This window comes from Protopterus annectens, chromosome 12.part0 (genome assembly GCF_019279795.1).
Source record: "Protopterus annectens isolate FY-2018-M chromosome 12.part0, PAN1.0, whole genome shotgun sequence".
Lineage (NCBI taxonomy): Eukaryota > Metazoa > Chordata > Ceratodontiformes > Protopteridae > Protopterus > Protopterus annectens.
The window spans coordinates 398,661,689-398,687,411 of NC_056746.1; the positions used below are offsets into that span (position 1 = coordinate 398,661,689).

At 43.0% G+C, this 25,723-nt stretch overlaps 1 protein-coding gene across 1 annotated transcript in view; it reads left to right on the forward strand.

The window, feature by feature from the left end:
- REXO5 (RNA exonuclease 5) overlaps positions 1 to 25,723 on the forward strand; it is a 1,525,618-nt gene that overhangs the window by 646,093 nt on the left and 853,802 nt on the right. Inside the window, exon 10 of the mRNA XM_044089498.1 lies at positions 6,947 to 7,041. Coding sequence (XP_043945433.1) covers positions 6,947 to 7,041 — 95 coding nt within the window. The remainder of the gene's footprint in view (positions 1 to 6,946; positions 7,042 to 25,723) is intronic.

Sequence of the window (25,723 nt, forward strand, 5' to 3'; positions counted from 1 at the left end):
AACCCTAACTCACCTAAGCCGCCCTAACCCTCACATCTACACAATCGCACACATACCTAACCCGAGCCCTTACCCTAACTCACCTAACCCACCCTAACACTGACATCTACACAATCGCACACTTAATCTGAACCCGATCCCTAACTTTCCACCACAGCACTGAAAATACCGAAGCAACAGAAAAGGACAACCAAATTCTTTCCCTAGAAAAAAATTTGGGTTTCTGTTGCTTTGATATTTTAAGCTTTCGCTTGCATAAGTTCGATCAATCAGCATTCGCTGATCTAATATAGACCCGTCTAGGGCACCCGAATGAACCGATAGAAAGCTGACACCCACTAGATCAGCTTTGTAATGTCAAATTCCCAAATATTGAAACATTCTGAGCATGTCCTGGGAATTACCCTGAAGCGGACTAAATCACCCCCACACTCCCTGCTAATTAAATATATTAACTCTGAGATCACACAATTTCTTGGGAAAGGGAATATTCCCCTACCCAGGGATTGTCAATATCGCACAACTGTTGACCATCTGTCTGCATAAACCACATGATGTCAATCAGACAGGTGTCCGCATACTGTTTGTTCAGTTGGATGTCTGACACCTGTGTGTGTGTGTGTGTGTATGTATATATGTATATATGTATATATATATATATATATATATATATATATATATATGGATTTACTTTGATAGAAAACACATTTCACTGAAACTCATTTCATCGAAGTCTCATTTCACTGAAAATGAATTGCCTGAGCACAATTCATTGAAAACTTGTTTGACTGAAACTCATTTTGTCTAAAAAGGTGTATGCCTGTTCTCCACTGCAGTGTGATTCTGGAGTTAGTATATATAATAAGGGGGGGTGTAGCCCCCCCCACCTATTTTAAATGTTGTAAACCATAGACATGGATACTTACAAGTCAAATGAATAACTCTGTCCAGAAAATAATATATACCCAAACTATGTGTATGTATGTAGCTATAGATACAGATATCTAGAGATATGAAGAAAATAACTAATGGTTCCAAAGATGGAAGGTGCATGGAAGAAAAACACCATACAATTCAAACACAAAAAACAGCACCTGATGGATTCCTCAGTTGGGTATTTTATTCTAGACATCAAGGTCATGGACAGAAAAAAAATATGTTTTGGCCATACACCTTCTTCTCTGTATCTGTCACCATATTTACATCCAAACATTTCTATAATGAGAGAGTAAATAAGCTGATCAACCACCACTAATTAATTACCAGGAAATCCTCAACAATGATAAATCAAAATAGTTTAGTGTTTGATAACACAAAAAAATGCATATCTTCATTATAAAATGAAATTGCATTCCCTGTAATACACTGAAAAAAGTTTAACGTACAAAATTGAAAAAATGAACAGTTTTGAAGTTTATTCATAAATTATACATTGGTTGAAGAATATTACTAGTTTGTAGTTATATACTGTCATCTTGTGGAAGGTGTATGAAATGCTTAGCATCGGTAAAAAAAATAATCCTTAATTTTATATCAAATGTCTGCTTAACATGATATTTACTTTTCATGTATAGACACAAGAAACAATAAATGTGAACTGTGCAGTGGGATGTGTCACCTAATGTTTAAATAGTCTACCGTATTCCTTGGCGCAGTATAAGTCAGTGAGATGAAGGGTCAGGCACTCTTTGTCTCAAGTGGCAAGTAGTGACCTACATAGAAGGCACAGAAAGCACAGGTTGCCAGATAAATCACATTTTACATGTTGCAAATGATACAGTTTCTGATTGCAAATGACCTATTGTTTTTTTTTACTTATGGATGTTAAATACTGCAATGTCCACAAGGATCGCTTCCAGCCAATGTATCACAATTGTTAGATTGTATATGGGGCTTTTTATAGGATGACAGTAAGTTAATCACAGATTTGTCCCTTTTAAAGGTACTACCTACACATCTTTTTGGAATAATTGTAGAGAAAATATGTCTGAGGTTAAAATATGCCAGTTAGCTTCAGTAGTGTTTTTTTATTTTAAGTCATTGAGTATCTCTGTTGCCCAGCAATTTTATTATTTCTTTGTTTATATTGCAGTAGTTTCTGCCTTGGTCTGTTTTATCTCAGATCCTAGCTTTGGCAATTATTTCTGTCTGGTAAGAGCTTCAGACTGATTTTTAACATCACTTTCATCACTGCATATACTAAGAGCTGTTAAGAATTATGAGGTGGAAATATTGTTCTCCATAAAATGATGGATGACAGCGGTTTGCTCACAAAAGGGCATTTGTAGAAAAAGGTTTCTTTTGTGATTTTTACTGTACCATCAAAGAATTTTGGGATGTTACTACCAAGAAAGTCTGTATTTAGTTGTGAATGTGATTTCTAACTCATTATTCAAATATTTTACAAAAGTGGATAGATCTTTGAATTCTCCATTCCAAAACCACCAACAGTTGTCCACAATCTGTACAAAATGAAGTAAACTCTGTATTATAGTGATGTTCAAAAGCATCTGTAAAGGTGATTTAAATAGATACATAAGTCGCACCCATAGCTGTGTCTCGTAATTGCAAAAAAAATAACTATCCTGTCCTCAAACTAAAATGCATTTTTGAAACACATTCCTAAGACCTTCCAGCAAAAAATGTACATTTCAGTTGAGTATGTATTGTTCAGGGATAACCATTATTTAATGGCTTTGATTCTTTGTCTCATGCGAGATGGTAGTATATAAATTTTGTGCATCTAGAATACAAAAGTAAGTACATTGTTCATTCTCAAGACCTAAAAATTGATGTAATTCCTTATCCTAGAAATTACATGGGATAATAGGGGCTTTAAATAAAACTAAAGTAATTCAGATTATGGTCCAGGCAAAGAACCATTCCCTGAAATTATGGTTCTGCCTGGGACCGGTGAGGTTTTCTTATGAATTCTGGGAAATAGGTAAGTGAATATACTGAACAGAAGGATCAGATCACAATAATTTTTGTTTTAAATGTCTGCTGATTGCATTGTTATTAGCTGACAAGGCTAGAAAAGTGATCAGTGCTGCTTTTTTAAATTGTGGTGTTGGATTGAACTGATAATTTGAAATAAAATCTTGCATCACTTAACTGTTTAGTTGCTTCATCTACATAGTCATTTCTATTCCATGTAACCACCATTCCACCCTTGTGTGCCAAGAAGGCAGTATTTAATGACATGCTAGTAATCTTCTTCATTAGATGTGTAGTTTATGAATAAATATCTAGTTGTTTACTTTTTAGATTTTTCAAGTTTGCAGTTTATTTTGAGTAGATTATAGGGAATGTGTTTTGTTTTCATAAAGCAGATATGTAAAATAATTATTTTGGTTGTTAACACTTTTTGTTCATATTTAGTTGATTTTTATTATTGTGGAATTCCTGGTAATTAATTGGGGGTCGGTGATCATCTGATTTACAGTGTAGCAGTTAGCATTCTTGCCTTACAGCAAGAGGTTCTCCGGTTTAGTTCTTAGCTGAGGTGCCTTCCGCACAATATTTCTGCTTGTCCTTCCTGTGTTTGTGTGCGTTTCCACCAGGTGCTCCGGTTTCCTCCTACATTCCAAATACATGCAGTAGGTGGAATGGACACTCTAAACTGGCCATAGGTGGAAGTGTGCGCGTGTGTAGTATGGAAGAACAGCTGTGGCAGGGCTAGCCACCCATCAGTGTGAAACTTGCCTCTAGTTGGTTGTCACTGTTGAAGTCCCCTTCTGTATAAATGTGAAAAGGGGTTGTGGAGGGATGGATGGAGGGATCTGCTGATTTACTCTTTCATTATAAAAAAGTTTTGAATTTAAATGTGGTATCAGATACATTGAAGAAGGCTGTAGAGCCAAAACCTGTTTTGTTCTGCCCAAACTTTTAGTGCCATTAATAAAGTATGTGCTGTTATTTTGTTTTTAAGTGTGTGTGTATTTCTTTCTTAAAACTCAAGCAGAAGGCTGTAAATCAAAGCGGAGAAAGACTAGAATTTTGGTTGCAAATCCAGTTCATGTGTAACGATTTTTGCACTTATCTGCAAGTTCTTTTCTTTCTTCTGAGATAACAGGATGGCTTCCAGCTCTGCAGCTCATTTTATTAGGATATTCTTTTATTTAATTTTGCTGTAATTTCCCACTCTCAAATTTTGTCTTTCCAGAGAATTAGTAGTATAGTACTTCCTGTTTTCATCATCATTCTTGTTGCTTTGAAGATGTAAAGTCAAGTATTTCCTGCAGTTCCTACTCCAGTATGTTGGGTGGTCTTTTCCTTCCTTTGTGGTTTTCTTTTGTAAGTAAATATCACAGCAATTCTGTAGATGAGCTAATGCAGTTTATCAGTTTAACAGAAATATAGGTTTTGTATCAATTTCTATTTTCAGGACAATAAGTAATAAAATCTTAATGTCAGGCCTTATAGATCCACTGTAAACTTCAACAATTTACCAGAAAATTGAAAGTTTTACAAGGGAGAGACGAGGTAAAAATCAGGTAAAATCAGTGACGTTCTGCAGAAGTCATCCGCTAGAGGAATGATCAGTGACATCACGCAAAAGCAGGGGCATCTGAACGGTATAGACTTTGCTCTACATGTTTTGTGCTTGTGTAACTGTGTATATAAGCAGCTTGCAAATTTTTCTACACATAAAAAAATGTGCCATTCAGGGATTTGAAAAAAAAACAACAAATTAACCCACAGTGTTTAACTCGCATGTAAAATGAAAACAATAATACAAAAAAAAAAAACACAAACCAACCTGCCCAATGCTGAAAAGCTTCTCTCAGTGTGTCTTCCTCCCTGTTGCTGACTGCTACTGACACTTCCAATCCCGACATGATGTCATGTCACCATGTCAAAAGGGAAGCAGAGCTATCAGTGAGAGTGGTGCATGTTATGGCTGTGGAGTGCACTCGCTGGAACAATTTTCATTTAAAAAAATGAGAATTAGTAGTTAAATGACAAAAAGCGCAGCCAAGTTAAGAGCTTGTGAAGAAACTCATTTTTGAAACAGATAAGCTAATCTGATTCCATCATTGTACACATTATCTTTAAGGAAATTAACAGTTATAGAGTATATTATATTTATAATGCAGCAGGGAATATTTTAAGTTAAGTCAGCATGTCAATGGAGAAGGGAAATCTTAAAATGTGTAAACTAAAATGCATCAACTGTGTGCTTCCAAAAAAAGAAAGCTTTCAATGAAGGACAGCTGTCATCTCACAAATTTTTCAGAACTTCATCTTAACCTATGTATTAGCTTACAGGCATAATTTAAATAGCATGGAAAGCATCACGTGAACCTGGTGCATAAACAAATGGTATGCCAGCAAGATTTCAGGTTTAAATGACCGTATGTCCGTCTGCAGTATATTAAAAATGATGTTACATTGTAAGCCTTAGATTGCTAGATAATTGTTTGTAAATCATGTGTAAATGTTATTGGCGTAGCATGTGAATGTTTTCATGATCATGCGATTGATGTCATTATATTTAAATTGTGCTCGTAGGCTGTTACGCATTAAAAGTTCATATGTTGGCACATGGTTGGAGTGTTTTAATGTATAAAATACTTTTTCACTTTGAGGTTTCATGCTTTGTTCATTTATTTTAGTTTATAATTAAGGAAATATTACCAGTAGGTGTGTGTTGTAGTAGGACTGGTACAGTAGGCAAGTGGTGGATGGAATTTACTGGAGAAAATTAGGAAAGAACCCAGGGTATTAAAAACAAGTAACTGAAGAGATTCATAATAAAAGTGGATAAGGCTCAGCAGAAGTTTGGACTGTGGGTTAGAGAATGACTTTCCGTATCAGAATAGCAGAATGTAGGCACCAAGGAAAGGACAGGGGGATGCTAAGTGAAAGACTTAACTCTAGCAGAGTTTCTGGTTGAGCCCAGAGTAGACGCTGCCGTTTAAAAATGAATGATTAGTTGGAAGTGTAACATATTGCATGATGTCAGTCAGGGAAGTGTTTGTATACTTACTTTTATACCCCAAGTAGACTTAAAAGGATTTTTCCTCAGGTAGATAGATGGATAGATGGGAAGGAGAGAGGTAATTGGAGACAGTTTTTTTTTTTGGGGGGGGGGGGTCAGGGGTGGGGTTGCACAGTGGTTAGCGTTGTTGTCTCACAGCAAGAGGTTCCCTGGTTTGATTCTTGGCTGGGTGTCTTCTGTGTGTTGTCTGCATGTCCTCCGTTTTCATGTGGGTTCCCCCAGGTACTCCAGTTTCCTTCCACATTTCAAAGACATACAATAGATGGACTGGACACACTAAACTGGCTATAGGTGTGTGTGTGTGTGTGTGTGTGTGTGGTATGGAATAACTACCGTGGCAGGGCTATCCTTTGCTGATGATTGTTACTGTTGAAGTGACACCCCAACCCCATGTGCAGAAATGGGGAAAAGGGGTTGTGGATGGATGGATGTAATGAACTGGAAGATTTTAAAAGTTCCCCAGAGTGCTTTCACAGAAATGCTGGGGAAATGGTTATAACTAAGGAAATGATTCTTTTAAGCAAGGATATAGGCTGTAAATTGCCCAGAAATACTAAGACCTTCACTCTTTCTGACCTAGAGCTTTCAGTTTCCACAGGGACTGGAGTCGGGCAAAAAATCCACTTTTTCCCCTTGGGATGGGCGAGCCAACACCATCTACTCATTCCTAACATTTCACTCCTCCATTGGCCTCTTCAGCAACTGGAGCCACTAATGGAATCTGGATCACAGTCAAGTCTCCATTCTGGCTTTTCGTACACGTTGGTGATGCTGATCAGTATTTATGTGGCCTGTTGCTCTGCAGCTGCATTCTGTAATCTTGTAGAGTTTTATTTTCTATTTGTCGTTGATTTATTCTTAGTATTCCAAGGTGTAGTTTTTTTACACATATGCTCTAGTCCTTTATTTTACAATTTAACAATGTAACATTTTTATTTTCAGATGATCCATCACAATATTATTGATACCTCACTGCTTTATCCAAGAGAGCTGGGTCAAAAGTTTAAGTTGAAGTTTCTGGCACAAGCTGTTCTGGGGTAAGTAACACCATTGGGTATCATGTATAGTCAGTGATGAATGTATCAGCTACAACACAGATAATTGTTTAAGTTTTCAAAACACTGTCAGAGAATAGTCATCTTATGCAGTGTGCAGACAGAGCAGAAACCTAGGCTTTGTTTTAATCTTTGAACAGAATGGCATAGTCGCTTAAAAACTGTTTTCTGTCTTAATGTCATCATATTTCAAAGTTAATGCATCAGGCTTCTTCAACCTTGTTATCCACTTTTAATCACAGAACTTTCTAATTTGTTTGGTGTTAACTCTGTTCTGCACTGTGTTGATGTAGAAAATGTAGGAAACATTAGCTTCACAACCTATCACCATGCCCCCTCTATCTGGAGATCATCCGTTTTCAGACCTGTACCAAAAGATCACAAACCCTTCTCAGCCTTCCACTTCCATCCCATCTTGGACTTCTTACACTTGGTAAAATCCTTGAGAAAGTAATTTACAGCCAACTCGTCATTTAACTTGACAAATTCTTCTTATTTTCTTGGAAGCAGCATGGCTTTTATGCAGTTAGAAGGATCGTGTCTGCTGTCTGGACACACACTGGTGACATTCTCACTAGCTTGGATAAAGGTAACCTTAGTGGCTTAGTACTCTTTGGCCTTTCCCAGACTTTTGACCTGGTGACCACTCCATCCTAATATCTCGCTAGCAAGATATCAGCGTCAGCTCTGAATCTATGAAATGGTTCAAAGATTTCTTGACCAACCAAAATTTCACAGTGAAAATTGGACCTGCCTTATCAAGTACAGCCTTTGCTCTTTCAGGGGATCCTCTGGGATCAGTTTTTGTACTAATACTATTCTCCATTTTCAAAATGAACTGCTTGTTGATGTGCTTCATCTGCAGTTCCTCCTTTATGCTAATAGCCTGGTTATCTTTAGATCCAACCATCTCACCAAATATACAAAATCAACTTCAGGTTGATCTTCTACTACTGGATTTGTTCCTTTAAAAAAAGATACTGAAAATGTCAAGCTGTTTGACATAAAGAAAAGCCTCATGAAAGCCACTTGGCCTCTCCATATCAAAGACGTTGTTGATGATCTAATTGAATCCACCACATTCTTTAGATACTTTGAGATTTGGCTTGACCAATCTCTCAGCTTCCAAGACCACATTCAGAATGTCAGGTTCAAAGTCAACTACCTCTTATTCTGGGTTCAAAAGATCTTGCGTTTGTTCACAGCATGTTAGAGCAGCCTTAGGCAAATATGTCCTGCTTTGCACAACTGCAGTGTGGTCTCACCCCTATTTGCCTCTGCCTTACCAAAAAAAAAACACTTAGCACGTTACAGTCTCTTTCTAATTAAATCACCTATTTCCTTTGATATGAACATTACTGTTAATACCTTGGAAAAGGCAAATTGGTTACCAGTTGAAGGCAGAGCCAACCTCCTTCTTGACTCCTTTTTCTTCAAATTCCTATGCCAAGACACAGAATTCCCACTATTATGACAATAACCACATCCAGTCCCACACTACAACCTATGAAGCCAGTCTACTAATGGCCCTATTCTCATAACTCCACCCAATAAACTTCAATCCACAGACCATAGCTTCTGTTTTCTTGCCCCTAAACTGTGGCAGTCATTGCCCCCTGATCTTACTGAAATCAGAAACTTTCAGATCTCATTTCAATCAATACCTAACCGAACAGTATACGTGCATGTCAGAACACAGACCATGTTGCCTAACTCCCATGGTTGCACTATTGCATGCATCCCTGAAAACCGTGGCTGCTTGATCTCCTAAACTCCCCAAAATATAAATTCTTACCCACTGCTTTTCCATCTGCCTTGTCCATTCCTACTATATATCTAATATCCACTTATCCTATCTACTGCTATAGCTCTTAATATTCTACAATTTTTGCTCTCTTCATTGCCAACATTTCTCTCCACACTTGTATATGGATGGGGCCACATTTACCTGTATTATTCATCGTATAACCCTGATTCTACTTGTTTTTAAAACTTCTTGTAAATGTATGTTTTTTGTATATCTATGTTATACCGTATAATTCAGTTATACCTTTAATCTTGCTTTACTGTTACTTTGTAACTTTTGTAACCCAGGCAGAGTCTGCAAATGGTCAACTCTGAGCAGTGCTGTATACCATAAACACAATTAAACAAATAAATACATAAATTAAATGAGGCACCTACATTTAAAATACTTAAAAGAAGTTAACTGAAAACAAATACATGTATCATGTAACACAGAGATGTTTTGTGGTCCAATCTTGCCTACATTCTTACTCACGGGTTCGGAGCTGAACATCGGCTCCGACTCGGCCAACTTATTTTTCTAGCACGAAGTCTCTAATTGGATGGGCTAACATGGTATCCCATCTTGCACTGCTCCATAGCCCCAGATCTCGTTTGCCGCTCGTGTAGCTAGGACGTGGTCTCGCTTGACTGTGGCTAAGTAGCTTTAAAACTTCTTTTTTCTCACGGAAAATTGTGTTTTTTCCTCACAAAAGCTGTTTTAATAGCTGATTGCTCTTGTTTAGCGTGTTTTTTGTGGTGTGAGAGATTTGTTTTGTGGTATCCCTCTGTTCCTACCGGCTAGGCCCATTTAAGTTAGAGGACCTAGTCCTCCCTCCGTTGTATAAGTTTGTCTGTTCCTGTGAAAGGAAAACATTTTTTTTCCCTGCTTCTGTGTGTGTGTGCGTTAGTCGAGTCAGAATCATTTAACTTAGAGATTCTTGTCAGCAGTTGTTAGCGATAGTTTCCCGCCTTAACCGTTGTTGGCCTAAGGTCCTGTTTCTGTTGTGTTGTGTACTGTGCTTTTGATACGTCAAATGATCAAAAGGAACACAAACCCTCTGGGTTTAAGAAGTGTTCTAAATGCAGCTACAAGATGTCCATAACAGATGGACATTCCGTTTGTGTATACTGCCTGTGGGCTATACATTTACAAGAGTCCTGTAGCTTTTGTCACGCATTCAACCCAAGGGTGCTACAGGAAAGAAAAAATAAACTTATACTGAAGGGTCTTCTAAAGCCTTCCTTTGAGGGGTCCTTGGACTCTTCCTCTGGTTCACAGACTAAAGCCAAGACTTCTAAGGCTAAGAAGAGATCTCTGGCTCCATCTGTTTCATCGGAGCCACCGGAGAAGACTACCAAATTGGATTCTACCTCCTCGGCTCTCTTGTCCTCGGGGCCGCAGAAAGTAGCTGTGGTTCTTGAAACAGCCTCGGCTCCAATCTTGTTAGAGCTCATTCGGAGCCAGTCTCCTAGTGTCAGACAAGGATCTCCAGATAAGAGATCACAGTCACCTTCTCTCTCCTCCAAATCCGCCAGACTCTGTGATTTGGATGTGGATAGGGTGGTCCAGAAGCACCTGCAATCACCTGTGTTGGCAAAATTATTTTCGGCTCCGACCCAGTCGGCTCCGGAGCCAGTCCTGATGAGAGCACCGATGTTTCCTCCTCCGAGCACCTCCTTGCCTTCGGAGCCGGAGTGTTCTGCTCCGGGTGATGTTCTGCGGGCTCCGATACCTCTTAAGGCTTTATCGGTACCGACGTCGACTCCTACCATGTCGGCTCCGTCCTCTGGTTTCGGAACCCGGGTTTCCTCTGTCGGGCCCAAGGGGGATACTTCGGGACTTTTGTCTGTTCCGAGCCTCCCTCTCAGCGCTTCGGCTCGGGGAACTTCGGCTCTGGTCGTGACCTCAGAGGTTGGTCGATCCTCTGATTCGGGGGGACCCGCCTTCGAGGCTATGCGGAGAGCACTGGCCAGATCTTCAGTGACATCACCCGGATCCGTCATTCCATCCCCTTCCACACCGGCGAGAGCCTCTGATGTCCCTCTATCGGTTGACGGAGCCCCAATGTCTGGGGATACCCCCATGAGCGGTCCCCAGCTTTCTGAGGGCCCCTCTGAGTCTGTGCCTGAGGAGCCCCCAAGAAAAAGTTGTGCAAGAGGAAGCACATAGACTCCCAGGATGAGTCTCTCACCTCTGATACCGACCTCGAAGAGTCAGAGGGGTCCCCCAAGTCGTCCTCTGATTACGTCTCTTTCTCCGACATCCTGGAGATTTTGAGGCAGAGAGACGGCTGGTCATCCAAAACCCCTTCTCAGGAGAAGTTGGTATTCCTCAAGGCCTTTGGGGCTCAACCCTCCCCCTCCTGGGTGTCTCCACCCTTCGATGAGCTCCTAGATTTGATCTGTCGAAGGGCGTAGGAGACTCCTGACTCAGTGGAACCTGTACCCAGACACTCTAATAAATTTCTTTCAGCTCCCCCTGGGAAAGAGTTCCTGTCCAAAGGGGTTTCTGTGGATGCCATTGTGCTGGCGGCGGCCACTCAGCAGGAAGTAGCCGAGTCTTCTTCCTCTGTCCATCCTCTTAACAAGGAGTCCAGGAGTATGGATCGGTATGGGAAGCGTACCCTCTCTTCAGCGGGCTTCACACTTCGGTCTCTGAACTATCTTTGTCATTTTACTCGGCTCCAGAGAGATCTCCTTAAAGAGTTAGGAGATACTCTAATGGGTAACGTACCTGAGGCATTAACACAGACGGTTAATGCCCAGTTGTCTACTCTTGGCTTGATTGTCAACTCGTCCATGAGGCTCATATCTTATGCAGTCGAGGGGGCGAGCAGGGCAGCTAGCTCAGGTGTAGCCCTTAGGAGGCAAGCCTGGATGCGCCTGTGTCATTTCGTGGAGGCCTTCAAGTCTTCCTTAACTGATGCCCCCTTTGATGGGTACTCACTCTTTGGGACCAAAGTGAAAGACACCCTCACCAGATGCGAGCAAGAGGGAAAGACCCTGTCTGCCGTAGGGGTTTGTTTTCCCCTCCCATCTAGGCCTTACCCCAAGGCTCAGAGGGGAGGAAAAATGTGGTTCAAAAAGTCACAGAAGTCTTTCCCTGCCGGTCAAGGTGAGTCCCCCCTCCAGAGACAGAGGAGGGGGTGGCTAATCTGGGAGACGCCGCCCTAGGGGCAGAGGAGGCCCTCGCAATTAGGGAGACTGTGATTCCTTTCGCGGGTCTTCCTATCATCGTCCCTGATGTATTGCCCAACTATGCTATTCCGGAGCCAGTTGGGGACCGCATTTCACTTACGCTTCCGGCTGGGAGCTAGTCATTTCCAGTTTTGTGCCCTGCCCTTTGGCCTCACCACAGCCCCCAGGGTGAAGTGTTTGGCAGTGGTGACAGCTCCCCTGAGACGTCAAGGATTCCAAGTGTTTCCATACCTGGACGACTGGCTCCTCACTGCCCCCACCAGGCATCTTCTCATTCAGGCCAGGGAATAGACCATTGCCCTTTGTCATCAACTAGGAATTACCTTGAACTGGGGAAAGTCTGCCTTGCTGCCCTCACAGCGTGTCACATTTATAGGTGCAGAGCTAGACACCGTTCATATGCAGGCGTTCCTGCCTCAAGAAAAGATAGAGGTAGAGGTGTTGCAGGGTCAGGTTCGCGCGTTGTTACCCCTCAAGAAGGTTCAGGCCAGATGGGTTCTACAGCTCCTGGGATCCATGGCAGCCACCATTATGTTAGTGCCCCTAGCCAGATTACACATGAGGCTTCTGCAGTGGCTACTCACTGCCCAATGGGCCTTTCAGAAACTTCCCCTGTCCCATTTGATCCTACTCACCGATCGGTGCAAACAGGACCTCTGTTGGTGGCTACGTTCCACCAACTTGAACAAAGGGAATCCGTTTATTCCTATGCCTCCGGTTGCCACGGTGACCATGGACTCCTCCCAGATGGGGGGGGGGGCATTATCTTGGCAGGACGGTCCAAGACACCTGGCAGGATCACGAGGTACATCTGCACATCAGTGTTCTAGAGATGAGAGTGGTGTTACTGGCGTTGCAAGCACTGCAGAGCTCTCTTCCCCTAGGAACGATTGCGATTCACTCGGACAACATGTCCGTAGTGTGGTACCTGAACAAGCAAGGGGGAACCAGATCTTACCCCCCCATGCATAGAGGCCATGTGAGTGTGGCAGTGGGCAGTGTCTTCCTGATGGTTCCTAGTGGCAACGCACATTCCGGGGAAGGCCAATGTGATAGCAGACAGGCTAAGCAGATCTATTCTGATGCCTTACGAGTAGTCCCTGAACCGCCAAGTTGCGGAACAGATTTTCAACAGGTGGGGTCAGCCTTACTGCGACCTTTTTGCCAATCCCCACAATGCCAAGTGCAGCAACTACTTCACTCTGATACCCCCACAGAGGGAGTCACGCAGGGACTCTCTAGTCTACGAGTGGCCTCCCGGTCTGCTCTATGCTTTCCCTCCATTTCCTTTGCTACCAAGAGTGATTCAGAAAGCCATTTCCTCGGGAAGCAAGATGATTCTGATTGTCCCACACTGGCCTCGCCAAGTCTGGTTCTCCTTTCTTCATCAGTAGGCAGTAGACAGTCCTTGGACTCTGGACCCAGCACCAGACCTACTGACACACATGTCGGGACAGTCCCATCCCTCCCTGCGAACCCTCAGGTTGACAGCCTGGCTACTCCACTTCCATCTTTAGTCAGACTTCGTTTTTCACCTGAGGTAGTACACATTTTATCTTCTTCTCATAAATCTTCTACCAGGAAGATTTACTCCAGCAAGTGGAAAAGATTTTCGATTTGGGCTCAGGCCAAGGGACTGGATCCTTTCATAGTCCCCATCCCTGCTGTCTTAGATTTTTTATCCATACTTTTTCAGCAGGGTTCTGCTCCTGCGACCATTAAGGTCAGCTGGCCGCTATTTCTAATTTTCATACCTCTTACGAACCTTCTCTCATGGCTCATAAGCTATGTAAGGCCTTTTTGAGGGGTACCTTGTTGCTACGGCCTCCTGTGTCAGAACCTATCATGCCATGGGATTTAAATTTTGTTTTATAGGCCCCGACTTCATCACCTTTCGAACCAGCTGCCACCTGTGAATTAAAATTTCTGCCTTGGAAGACTGCATTCTTAATAGCTATCATGCCAGCCAGACTGGTGTCGGAGATTCAAGCGTTGTCCATCAAATCCCCGTATTTAATCTTTCATAAGGACAGGGTTTCCTTGAGACCTAATCCGTCCTTCCTCCCGAAAGTAACCTCTGCCGTTATTCTCAATCAGTCCATTGAGCTGCCAGTTTTCTTCCCTCAATTTTCCAGCAAGGTGGAGTTTAAGTTTCATCAGTTGGACGTACACAGGCAGCTTCGATTTTACTTGCACAGAAAAAAAAACAACTTTGTAAGTCTGGCCAACTCTTTGTGTCTTTCTCAGAAAATAGAACAGGTTCCCCTATTTCTAAGATTACAATTTCCAGATGGATTTCTGATTGCATCTCCTATGTCTGTTCATCAGCAGGCAGAGAGTTACCGTTCCCCGTTAAGGCTCACTCCACCAGGGCTGTTTCTGCTTCAGTAGCTTACAGTCCAGGCTATCTTTGGATGAAATTTGTGCTGCAGCCACATGGGCTTCTCCTCACACCTTCATTACTTATTACAAATTAGACGGGGCTTCTAGGGGCCGGGCTTCCTTTTGTTCCACTGTTCTCAGGAGCATCTTCCATTGAGCCTCCCAAGATAGAGGTGCTGGGGACGCTGTCCCGTGAGTAAGCATGTAGGCGAGATTGGACCACATAACATCTAGAAGTTATGTACTCACCATAATGTTCGATGTATATGGTTCATCTCGCCTCACATTCTTATGTTCCCTCCCACCTGTCCCCCCTCCTGGAGGATTTGGAGGCGACATTTGGCTTCAGTACCCTTCGGTATTGGTTATTTTTTTCTTTGCAGCCCTGGTTAATGTTCTACTCTACTGAACTGTGGTTGTGCATGAGGTGTGACTATGAGTTGCTGCAAACTAGATCTGAGGCTATGGAGCTGTGCAACATGGGATACCAGGTTAGCCCAGCCAATTAGAGACTTCGTGCTAGAAAAATAAATTGGCCGAGTCGGAGCCGATGTTCGGCTCCGAACCCGTGAGTAAGAATGTGGACCACATATATCGAATGTTATGGTGAGTATATAACTTCTAGTTTTGTTTTTTTGCCATATTTGTTTTTAATGGATGTGTTTGTGGTTCATTAATGTTAGAAGGCTTTGAAGAATAATCATAGCCATTTTAATTGATCTTCAGAGGGTCCGTGCAGAAATGGCCACATGTACGACTGACACTGGCCAGTGGTAGGATACAGTAGCATCTTACTGAAATTGAGGAAGCACTTTTTTGAGAACATACTTTGGTAATGATGCCTTTCCTTCTTTGTTTCCTCCAGTTTTTCACTGCTTCTCTGAGAAAGTTTTTTTTTTTTTTTTTGTAAATGTGTTTCTCTTGTGGCCTCAGACAGTTGCCAGAATCCCTTTTCACTCTTTAATTTATTTTTCATTTCTGCTAGATTATAGTATGTACCTTCACTGGTAAAGTAAAACCCTATTTGACATTGTTTTTTATTATGACTGCTATGCATTTCAAGGCAACTGTCTTCAGCCAAATGTATTTCCTCATCCTCTTCCTTGAGATAGGAAAGTTGAACATTGACTTGTCAATCCTACCCAATTTCTTACTGAGCTTTTGGCTTCTGGAGCCCTTAATTAACAGCAGCTCACAGCACTGTAGTCTGATGCCCTGCCTCTGAAACACCTGCTTTGTATATGGCTTGCCTTGATGTCAACATTAATCTGATGTCTCTTCCATCCATTCCTCAATGGATGAGCTATTGGTTCTGATTAGAATCCAACTTTGGCCACCCTCAGACTTTGTATCCAAGGCTCAGGCTCCTCCCCTTAACTATATACCAATTTACCTTAGATCTTGTTTACACAGAAAGCTATCTCTTGTGCTCAGGCTTGTGTGACAGCTAAGTGCGTTTCTTTTTGATCATTTAGAGTTATTTAATCATGTACTTGTCTCTTATTTATCTAGTTACCTTCCTGCCATTCTGTGTAGACTACTATAATGGAAAATATCTTAATTTGCCTTTTTAAGTACCTACTTTCTTACCCCCTTAGATTTGAACCTTCTTTGTAAGATTACTGTAAAATCTGCCATTTCATCTTTGGACTGTTAGTAGCCTTTGGTGTTTGTTGGTACAGCTGAGGTAGTGGTGGTGTTTTCTTATGTGTATACTGTTGTGTGTTGTGCCTAGTGGGTTTCTTCTTTTGGTGTCATGGCGGAAATGCCCTATGGCTTTACAAAATATGTGGTCTATGGCCACAAAATCCTAATTCCAATGCGTATACCAAGTGCATATATAGCTAGGGCTGTTTATTTAGAGGGGCAGTGCTCAGTTTGTCCTTCCTTCAGTTCCAGGGCTTTAGTGGAGAGATGGAGCAAACTAGTGCTTAAGGACCTTCTTCCTGCCATGGAGGAGAATTTTCCCTACCAAACTCTGCTTCTTCCCCCCCCTTCAGGAAAGAAGCCTCTTGAAAAAAAACAAGAATAAGAAGAGCATGGACAAGCCCAGGAACAAGGATAAAGAAAAAGTCAAGTATCCTAAGAAAAGGTCACTGAACAACTCTAGTTCCTCTGGTCCATCACTGAAGACTCCGAGAACTTCATATCCTGTTCCTGTGTTAGAGGCTATCACCATTGGATCCAGCAATCCTCCTTTACTGGAACAGTGCTTCTCTGTGTTGCCATTCTCTCCAAGACTCCGATCACATTTTCTCCAGCACAGACCCTTTCACAGAACATCCAGACTCCTACCACGGTTTCATCCCTCAGATTAGAGCATTCCACCAGGATCCTTTTCATAGTCTTTTGTTCAAGATGCTGAGAAGTGTGAGATAAACTTTTCATCAAAGGGGAAGAAAAAAGCATTAATTTAAATTTTGCCTGATATTTTAAGTTGCACTTCTAGTGACCTGTGTGGTGATACTTTTTTGTACTTATCTGCTTTTTCTCCACATTTTAGCCAAAAACAGTTATCTGTTTGCATTTTTTGTATTTGGTTCTAGGACCTTAGTCTTGTAGCTTCATTTGCAGTACTGTGAATATTGTGTATTACTGCAATTACCATAGTTTAAGCACTGCGGTGGTGGTGCTGCGGTAGCGTTGTTGCCTCACAGTAAGACGTCCGGTTCAATTCTCAGCTAGAGTGTCTTTTGCGTGGAGACATGCATGAATGGGCGTACCTTCATTGAAGGTTGTGTGTCAGGGCTGGCAACTCGGCACGTAAAAATCTACTGCCAATCATTAGTGGACCGGAGTTCCGCTGTGGCGACCCCTAACCGGGAAAAGCCGAAAGACGCAACAACAACCATAGTTTAAGCATTGTAAAGCACTTCTCTTGAAGTAGAATTACATGTACAAGGTAGCTTTTTTGTATTTTGAAGCCAGTCAGGGTCCTCAAACCATCTTGTCGCTTCTTTAACAGTTGTGGCAGGTCTGTGATCTAAGAGCTAACTGTAAATTTCTGCTTAGTCTGATGCCATAGTATGTGGTGGGATTGCAGTATTGTTATTGTGAATTCTGATCCAGGCTTTGTGGTTCAGTACTTTTTATAGCTGTATAAAATGCATTTCTGTGCCTTTCTATTTACCTCGGTATTGTTTTTCCCACTGTTCTTTGAGTCTGCCCCACCTCCAGTGAGACATTAAGCTAACATTTCTGAAATTCTAACCACAGGACTTGAGCTCCGATTTGAATTTTTTCCCAACCATCCTACCATTCTCTTGTTGTGGCTTTAAAAGGGTCTGTTTCTGGCTTCCGCCCTTTATGGTAATCTGACTTCCAAAGTCCCTTCCTCCCCACTTTCATTGCTATTGCCTGCTGCGTAACCTATTTTAAGTACTTTGCCACCCATTATTTTTCATACCCATCTTACCAAGTGCCAACCCTACAAACCAGTATTGCACTTAAGTAAACCTACCTTACTACAGATTGTCTCATTTCCTAGAGTTTCCACCTACTTGGTGCCCTCTATACACTGAGTTGGTCCTGGCTTAATCCTGCTCCATTCTTGGCAAAAAAAAAAGAGATTTATTTTATTTCTTTGCCCTTCAGTTAACTGTTTAGAATGCTACTGTTTTATTTTTGCATTATTTGTTGATTTTGCCTTTAAATCATTCTAAAGGTCTGTAATACTTGAAATTGCCTTGTCAAGGTAGTTTGTTTAAGTTGTTTTGTTGTAGCATTACACTTGCAAGCAATCTTTTTCAGTATTACATTAAAAGGTTAACAGTGCCCTGTACAGACACAAACACCCAGAAAGTAAGTTTTGTCTGTATAATTTCCCATAGAACTGAAACCTATAATTTAGTGTGGCTAAAATAAAGCATTCTATGGACACAAGTTTAAAGCAGCTAGTTTGCACATTAAACAGCACTACTATTAAATCTTAGAACAGTCTACTCTATTCTAGTGCTAAACCTCAGAGACCACCTAAGGAGACCTCGTATAACCCAGTCCATGATCTACAATAGCCCATCCAAATACAGGTCCGGACAGGGTCTATATCACCACATCGAATGGTGATAAGTTCGAACGCCCTTTGTTCAAACCAAAAAGTCTGAAAGCCCTAAATCGCAAAGTTACGGAACATTGATATTTTCCCAGGAAAAAATCGGTGGGCCATCTTCGGGGCTTTGCTATTTCCTCCACTGTAGTGCGATCTCGGAGTTGGTATATTTAAGTAGGGGGGGGCACAGCCCCCTACTTCAGTTTGTTTTAAAGTTGTGATTTTTTTTTTCCACGGGAGCAGTGATTTATTTTCCCTGGGAAATAATTGCTGTTCCGTGAACTCGCTGTTTAGGGTTTCCGGACTTTTAGGTTCGAACAAAGGGCATTCAAACTTATCACCCTTCGATGTGGTGATATAGACCTGCCCGGACAACATGGATATGTAATTTCCAAATGTCTCCTTAACCAGTTCTGTAGGTATGGGCATACTGAGACAACGTAGCAATTTTTTCATGTTCACGGACAACCATTTAATCCTTAAAGAAACAAACACAGTATGTGAAAAATGCACATACATAGTTTCATTGGTGGTAAAAACATCTCGCATGCAAGCATGGTTGTCAAGAACACACTCGCATACTCCGTCCACTGCACCTATAGACCAACTTATGCTGAGGCACTAAAAAGCAATCTTCCCAAACCTCAAAGACTTCCTAAGCCTATAAACTGCAACGCTTATCCTCAGCAACCTCTAAAGCACTCGTCAAAAGCAACACCAAACATTACACATATGCTGACTCCCAGTGGAGCTCCAAGAACAAAGCCTATAAGGCAAGCAAACACATTACCCAGGACTCCATTGTATGACATATAGATGCCCCACTTGCCAGACTGAACAAGAAGATAATGGTTAGTTGCTTATCTGGAGTCAGGACCTAGCAAGTTGCATGCACTCTAGTCATTACACCACAGATACCAGCATGATCGGATGTCCGTTTCATTATTCCTCAATCTTGGGTCTATGGATCAGATCTTGGATCTGATTCGACCGTTTTTCAAGATCTGCAATCTGAGCCTTGAGCTCCTCCCTCTTGCATAATGCCTCAGTCCCTCCTCTGACCCTTCAGATCTTGTTTGCCACCTTCCAGCCCAGGTACAATTCTGTAGCCTTGAGAGAGGTAAGTGGTTTCTTTAAGTAAATCTCCCTTTTCACTAGCGCTAGTGTTAATTACTTCTTATAGGTTCATAGGTTGGTACTGGGCTATCTGCCCGAAGGCATATATTAGCCCAGCCACATTGTGCGGTATTCACCGCCCCTGTAGTAGTTCCCTAGACCCTTGTACTAGCAGCTAGTACCCTTGGCCCCTATCTAGTAGTGCTGTTGGTGTGATCCCCGGTGTGAACTTTCTGTTACCCATCCACTCATCAAGGTTCCTCTTGAAGAGTGATAGTGAGGGGCTCTGTCTTATGTAGATCTGGACCCTGTTCCATAGTAAGGGAAGTCTCTGCGAAGAGAATCTATCCCTCCAGCATGTTCTATTCATTGTTGTGTTGAGGTTTATATCCCTAGAGCGTGTAGCTCGAGTAGATTTGGTTTTGCTAAGATGGAGCATGTTCAACAATTCTGGGTTGGACATGGCTCTGTACGTTAGACAGAGATCGCCTCTGAGAAAGCGGTATGCAACAGAGAACAGTCTTAGCTTTTTCAATCGTGCTGCATAGGGCAACTGTTGGCCAGTAATCCTCTTGGTTAGGTACCTTTGTGGTCTCTCCAGCTGCTGGAGATGTCTAACCAGGTACATTCCAATTGGTGCATTGTACTCAATAATGGGTCTGATGAGGGAAGAGTAGAGGGGCACCATTACATCCTTAGATCTTGATGCAAACCCTTTTGTGATCAAATGGGTCACATAGAAGGATTTTCTAACCACTTTGGCAACATGGTTATCAAAGGAAAGCTGACTATCTACTTGGGTCCCCAGATCCCTTATTTCTTCTTCAGATTTCAGGGGATTTCCTCCTATGTTGTAGTTTGCAGGTACTCTGTTTTTTCCAAAGGGGATTACTACTCATTTTTTTGCATTTAGCTTGAGACCATGGCTTTGACACCATGCATCAGTCTCATTTAGGCCCTTCTGGAGGATCTCCATGTTGGCCGGAGACTCTATTATAGCACCCAGTTTGCAGTCGTCTGCAAACTTAGTCAGCCACAGCCCTTCCATGCTTGCCTGTACTTCTGAGAAGTATATGCCAAACAGGAGGGGCCCCAGGACAGAGCCCTGAGGCACGCCACTCATTACTGGTCTGGATTCGGACATAGATCCCGCTACTCTTATTTTATGGGATCTGTCTGAGAGCCCGTTTGCGATCCATCTTGTAACATAAGGGTTTATGCCCAGGCTGGTGAGCTTATCAATAATACCTGAATGGGGAATGGTGTCAAATGCTTTAGCAAGGTCAAGGTAAGCCATGTGTACCTCGTTTCCCTTATCTATAGCCTGAGTAACTGTCTCAAAGAAATCCACCAGGTTCAGGAGGCATGATCTGCCCTTGACAAAGCCGAACTGTGTGGGGTCCAGTGACTGGAGGTTTCCCAACTCTCCATTTATGAGTTCCATAATGATTCGCTCCATAGCCTTACAGATCAGACTGGTCAGGCTTATTGGTCGGTAGTTCCCAGGGTCAGTTGTGGCCGCACCCTTGTGTAGCGGGACCACCATTGCCATGCTCCATTCTATGGGCAGATATCCTGTGGAGAGGCTGAGACTGAACAGGGTATTAAGACGCGGGGTTAATTCCTTTTGGAGCTCGCGTATGACACAGCCTGGGACACCATCTGGTCCCATGGAGGCAGTGTTTTTAGCTTTAGATAGAGCCTTGTTAACCAACTTATCAGTAATAATTGGACTTACACAATCCCCTAAAATGGTAATAGGCCCTGTAGGTGGTGGGGGGAATTTGCACTGAACCTGTCAGCCAAGATGTTGGCAATGTCAGAAGGGTCAGTGTATTTTGTTCCATTTTGTACTAGCTCAGAACAGACCTGAGCGTTGCCATTTAGGTTTTTGACGTAGCCATAGAAGGCCTTATGGTTATCCTTGGCATCCTTGGCAACTTTCTTTTCAAAATTAGCTTTAGTTGACTTGATGAGGGCCCTCAATTTCTTACTAATGCTAATCAGGGATGATTTTTCTACTTGAGATTTGGCCTTTTTTTGTACAAGTCTCCTCCTTTTATTGTAAAGTTTGTTTATGGCCGGGGTCCACCAGACTGGTTTCTTCTTGCTTGAGGAAGGAGTCTTGGTTTTATTTGGGATAGCACGGTCCATGCAATCCTGAAGATGCATATAGAGTGCCTTGGTGTAGGATTCCACATCCTGGATAATCATTATCCTTCTGCAAGGGAATAGTGAAGCTTTCCACTTCGGATGCAAGTAGTTTGAAGTTTGCTTTGGAAAGGTTTTTGACTATGGTTTCTGTGATTGGGGGAGGTGGAGGAGTGAGGATGTCCAGGGTTATCAGTTTGTGGTCGGATCTGACCAAGGAGGAGGTGATAATGGATGTGGTACAATGGGCGCCCATATTTGTGATGATTGAATCCAATATGTTGTACCCTCTAGTGGGGGAGCATACTAGTTGTTCAAGGGCATTTGAATTTATAAATTCTATGAATCGCTGAGCATAGGAGTTGGAACATTGGTAGTTCGCCCAGTCTATACCAGGGTAGTTGAAATCCCCCAAGATTATGGTGTTGGGTAGGACCTTTATATTTTCCAGTGTCTCAAGGAATGCAGAATGAGCATCTTGGGACATGGTGGGCAATCTATAACCGGCTATGACTTGAAATGTGGTTTTGCCTGCTGATCGTTGCTCATGGATGATCTCTGGGGCATCATGCTGCGCTACTAACCTGGAGATATGGGTATCCTTGATGAATATGGATACACCTCCGCCCTTTGTACTGCGATCCGGTAACTGAGGCCGGAAGGTATGATATGAATTGTAACCTGGCAGTAATGGGGTGCTTTCTTGAGCCTTGAACCAGGTTTCCGTCACTGCACAAACATCGATTTTCTCCATGCTGAGGAGAGCCTTGAGTGTGTGCATTTTGAGGTTAGACTTCTGGCGTTGAGTAGCATTACCCTTAGTTTTTGGTTACCTGTGCTGGTTACGGTGGTTGGTTTGTCCTTTGAGCCTTGCCTAAAAAAGGCACTATGGGGACGGCAAGAGCCTTGGCCAGTATTCGAAAACCTAGGGGTGACAGGTGCAACCCATCTCTGGCAAAACAGCGAGGCTTGTCTGTCATGTCATCCCAGGCAGACAGACACTGGATCCCCTTAGAATGACACCAGAAGCTTAGCCAGTTGTTGAAATTGATCATTTTGTCTTTGTATTGTGGTATCATTCTAGGTGAAGGTAGTATGCTACTCAAGGTCAGGGTCATACCAGCTTGGGATACATGATCAGAGAGCTCCTCAATGTCTCTCTTCATGTAGTCCAGGGAGGTATGTCTTAGATCATTCACACCAACATGTACAATGACAGCGTCATACTTGTACTTGTTCTGGAGTGACCTAAGTGCCTGTGTTATGTGGCGGATCCGAGCACCCGACAGGCAGCTGACAGTAACCTTCTCCTTGTTCAGCCTGGTGAGTGGAACATCCATGTGCCTTACTATAGAGTCTCCTATTACTGTCGTGTTAGGTATGGTGTTTTGCCTTAAGGGCTGTTGCGAAGCACACTGCTGAGGTGAATTATGTGTTTTCTGGCTTGTGTTTGGGGGTGCAGGTTGCGTGCTTGTCTGCTTTGGAGGGCACTGTTTCTTTTTCAGATTGGTACCTAGTGCCGCCGAATATGTTTTTGTGTATTTATGCGTATGTTTTGCCAGTGCTTGTTTTGTAGATTCATGTGTGACAGGTGGTGTGATGCAAGTGTGTCCCTTATCCTCTTGACTGTTTGTTACAGTCATGGGTTGAGAGCTATCTATCTAGCTATTATCTATCCTCCCCTTCCTTTTTAACTAGTTTTTTCACTGGCATTAGGATTGTTTGCCCCTCCCCCCTCCAAGTTTCTTTTTCAGTAACAGTTGACTTCTCCTTTACAGTAAAAAAAAAAACTTTCCTAGTATCTTTGTTTTTTTCCTTTTGGTACTGTTAGCATAAATTGCTTGTAATAATTGCTCTTTTTGGGTAGTGCTTGTGTGCGTGCGTGTGTGTGTTCTAACCCTTCTACTTTTTCAGTATGTCTGACAATCTACAGATTTCAAGAGGTGTGCCTCTTGTTGGCATAAGATTCCCAACTTGGATGCCCACAGGAGGTGTGTGTGTTGTCACAGGCCGGTGCATTTAGAGGTCGAGTGAGACATTTGTGCAGTCTTTAATTCCCATGCCCTTACTGACGGATGAAATAAGTTAATTGTGGGAGGTCTCATACCGACCTCTGGAGCTGAAACTCCTGTTAAGTCCACTGCTTCTGGGGACTGTAAAAACGTGCCCCCTCAGCTTCCCCAGGGACTAGGTCTTCTTTGCCTGAGAAACCTCAGAGATTATCGAATCCATCTACTTCAGATTCTGTAGAGGTCCGCAATTCATTGGATCCAAGAAGTTCCTGAAATCTGACTAAATCGGCGCTGGCTAAGACCAGAGTGCTCTCAGATGCTCAGCCATCAAATCTGTGCACTCCTTTGAATCCCTCCAATGTCATTTGGATCCAGAGTTTACCATCTCTGGGTGAATCCTTCTCGTGTTCAAAACACTGGGATCAGTGGTCCTGGAGCCATACTCCACATTGGAGTAAGTCTGCTTCCCCAGCTCCAACTACTCGAACCAGCCTACCTCGGGCCAAGTCAACCCATTCTTCAGCCTTCTCAGGATCTTTTCAGCTGTCTCATGCAGAGTTTTCTCAAAGCCCAGATTCAATTGGTGCTTTTGCCAACTCCAACTCATATGGGATCCGTGAGAGCTCCAACCTCGATATCTCAGTTTCCTTTTCCAGTTCCACCTCCAGTTTTGGAACTTCAGGATATGGCTTTTCTGAGTGGGCCATTGTCGGAGCGGAAAATTCGTCTTTCTTCGATTCCGACAGTGTCCCAGTCTGGCTCCGCTCTGATGCCCTCGGAGCAAAGTGAGTCCTGAACCCAAGACGTCAGCACTGACTCCTCTGGTGTGGTCTCCGCTCTGACCTTTTTGGATCCCTCTCTTCCCCTAGAGGCTTTGTCCCTTGACAGTTCAGATCCAGTGCTATCTGGAGCCATCTGATCTAGGATGACTTCTTTTCTGGGTTCATCTCCTTTCAGGTGGCAGAGAGGGCTTTCTCCAGACCCCGAGAAGTGGGTCCTCATCCTCTGGATCCTACCCAATCTCCCTCTGATTCGAGCTTTACGCCCATTCATCCTGCCTGTAGTCAGCCCCTCCAGGAGGTCCTCCAGACCTACCTCCAGCAAGGGGCTCCCCATTGGTCCTGATTCCTCCCCTGAGCATCCCATGGGGGAGATTTATTGGAAGATGGTGCAAGAGGAAGCTCTTGGACTCCCCTTTGAAGTCATTGACAGAAAACTCTTCACTTCGATGAAGGAGAAGGGTCCCTTCGATCTCCACCCGATGACATCTCCTTCAGAGATATTTCGGAAATCCTAAAACAAAAGGGTGTCTAGTTGTCCTAACCCCCTTCCAAGGAGTCTGTGTTTCTGGAGGCCATCGGGACAGGCCCACCTACATCCTGGGTAACCCTGCCAGTGGATCAACTTATTGATTGATTACCTGCCAGGCATGGAAGGAGACGGACACCATGAAGCCCATACCCAAGCATGCAGACAGGTAGCTCAGCCCACCTAGTGATCGCCTATACTGGAGCAAGGTTGTCCCTTTTGCTGACATTGTGGTGTTGGCAGCCACCAAAAAGGAGTTAGCTAAACAGAGCTCCACTGTTCATCCCCCGAACAAGGAGTCTCAGGCTTTGGACAGGCAAGGGAAGTGCATCTATCTTTATGTTGAGTGCATTGAATTGTCTGTCATGCTTCTCCGGGGAATCTGGTTAAGGAACTCACCAACTCTGTGGCAGAGTCCTTGTTAGAGCAGGACCTCAAGAAGGTATCTCTTCATCTCTTCAGTTGGCCACTATATCATCTATTTTTAATTCCTCAGTGAGGTTAATTTCTCACACTGCACAAGGAACCTGTTGAACAGCCGGCACAGGCATAACCCTTAGGAGACATGCCTGGATAAGGCTTTGTGGGTTTGCGGATCCCTTTAAGGCATAATGTTAAGTTGTCAATCTCGCCTTCATTCTTGCTGGATGGGTTTATCCCA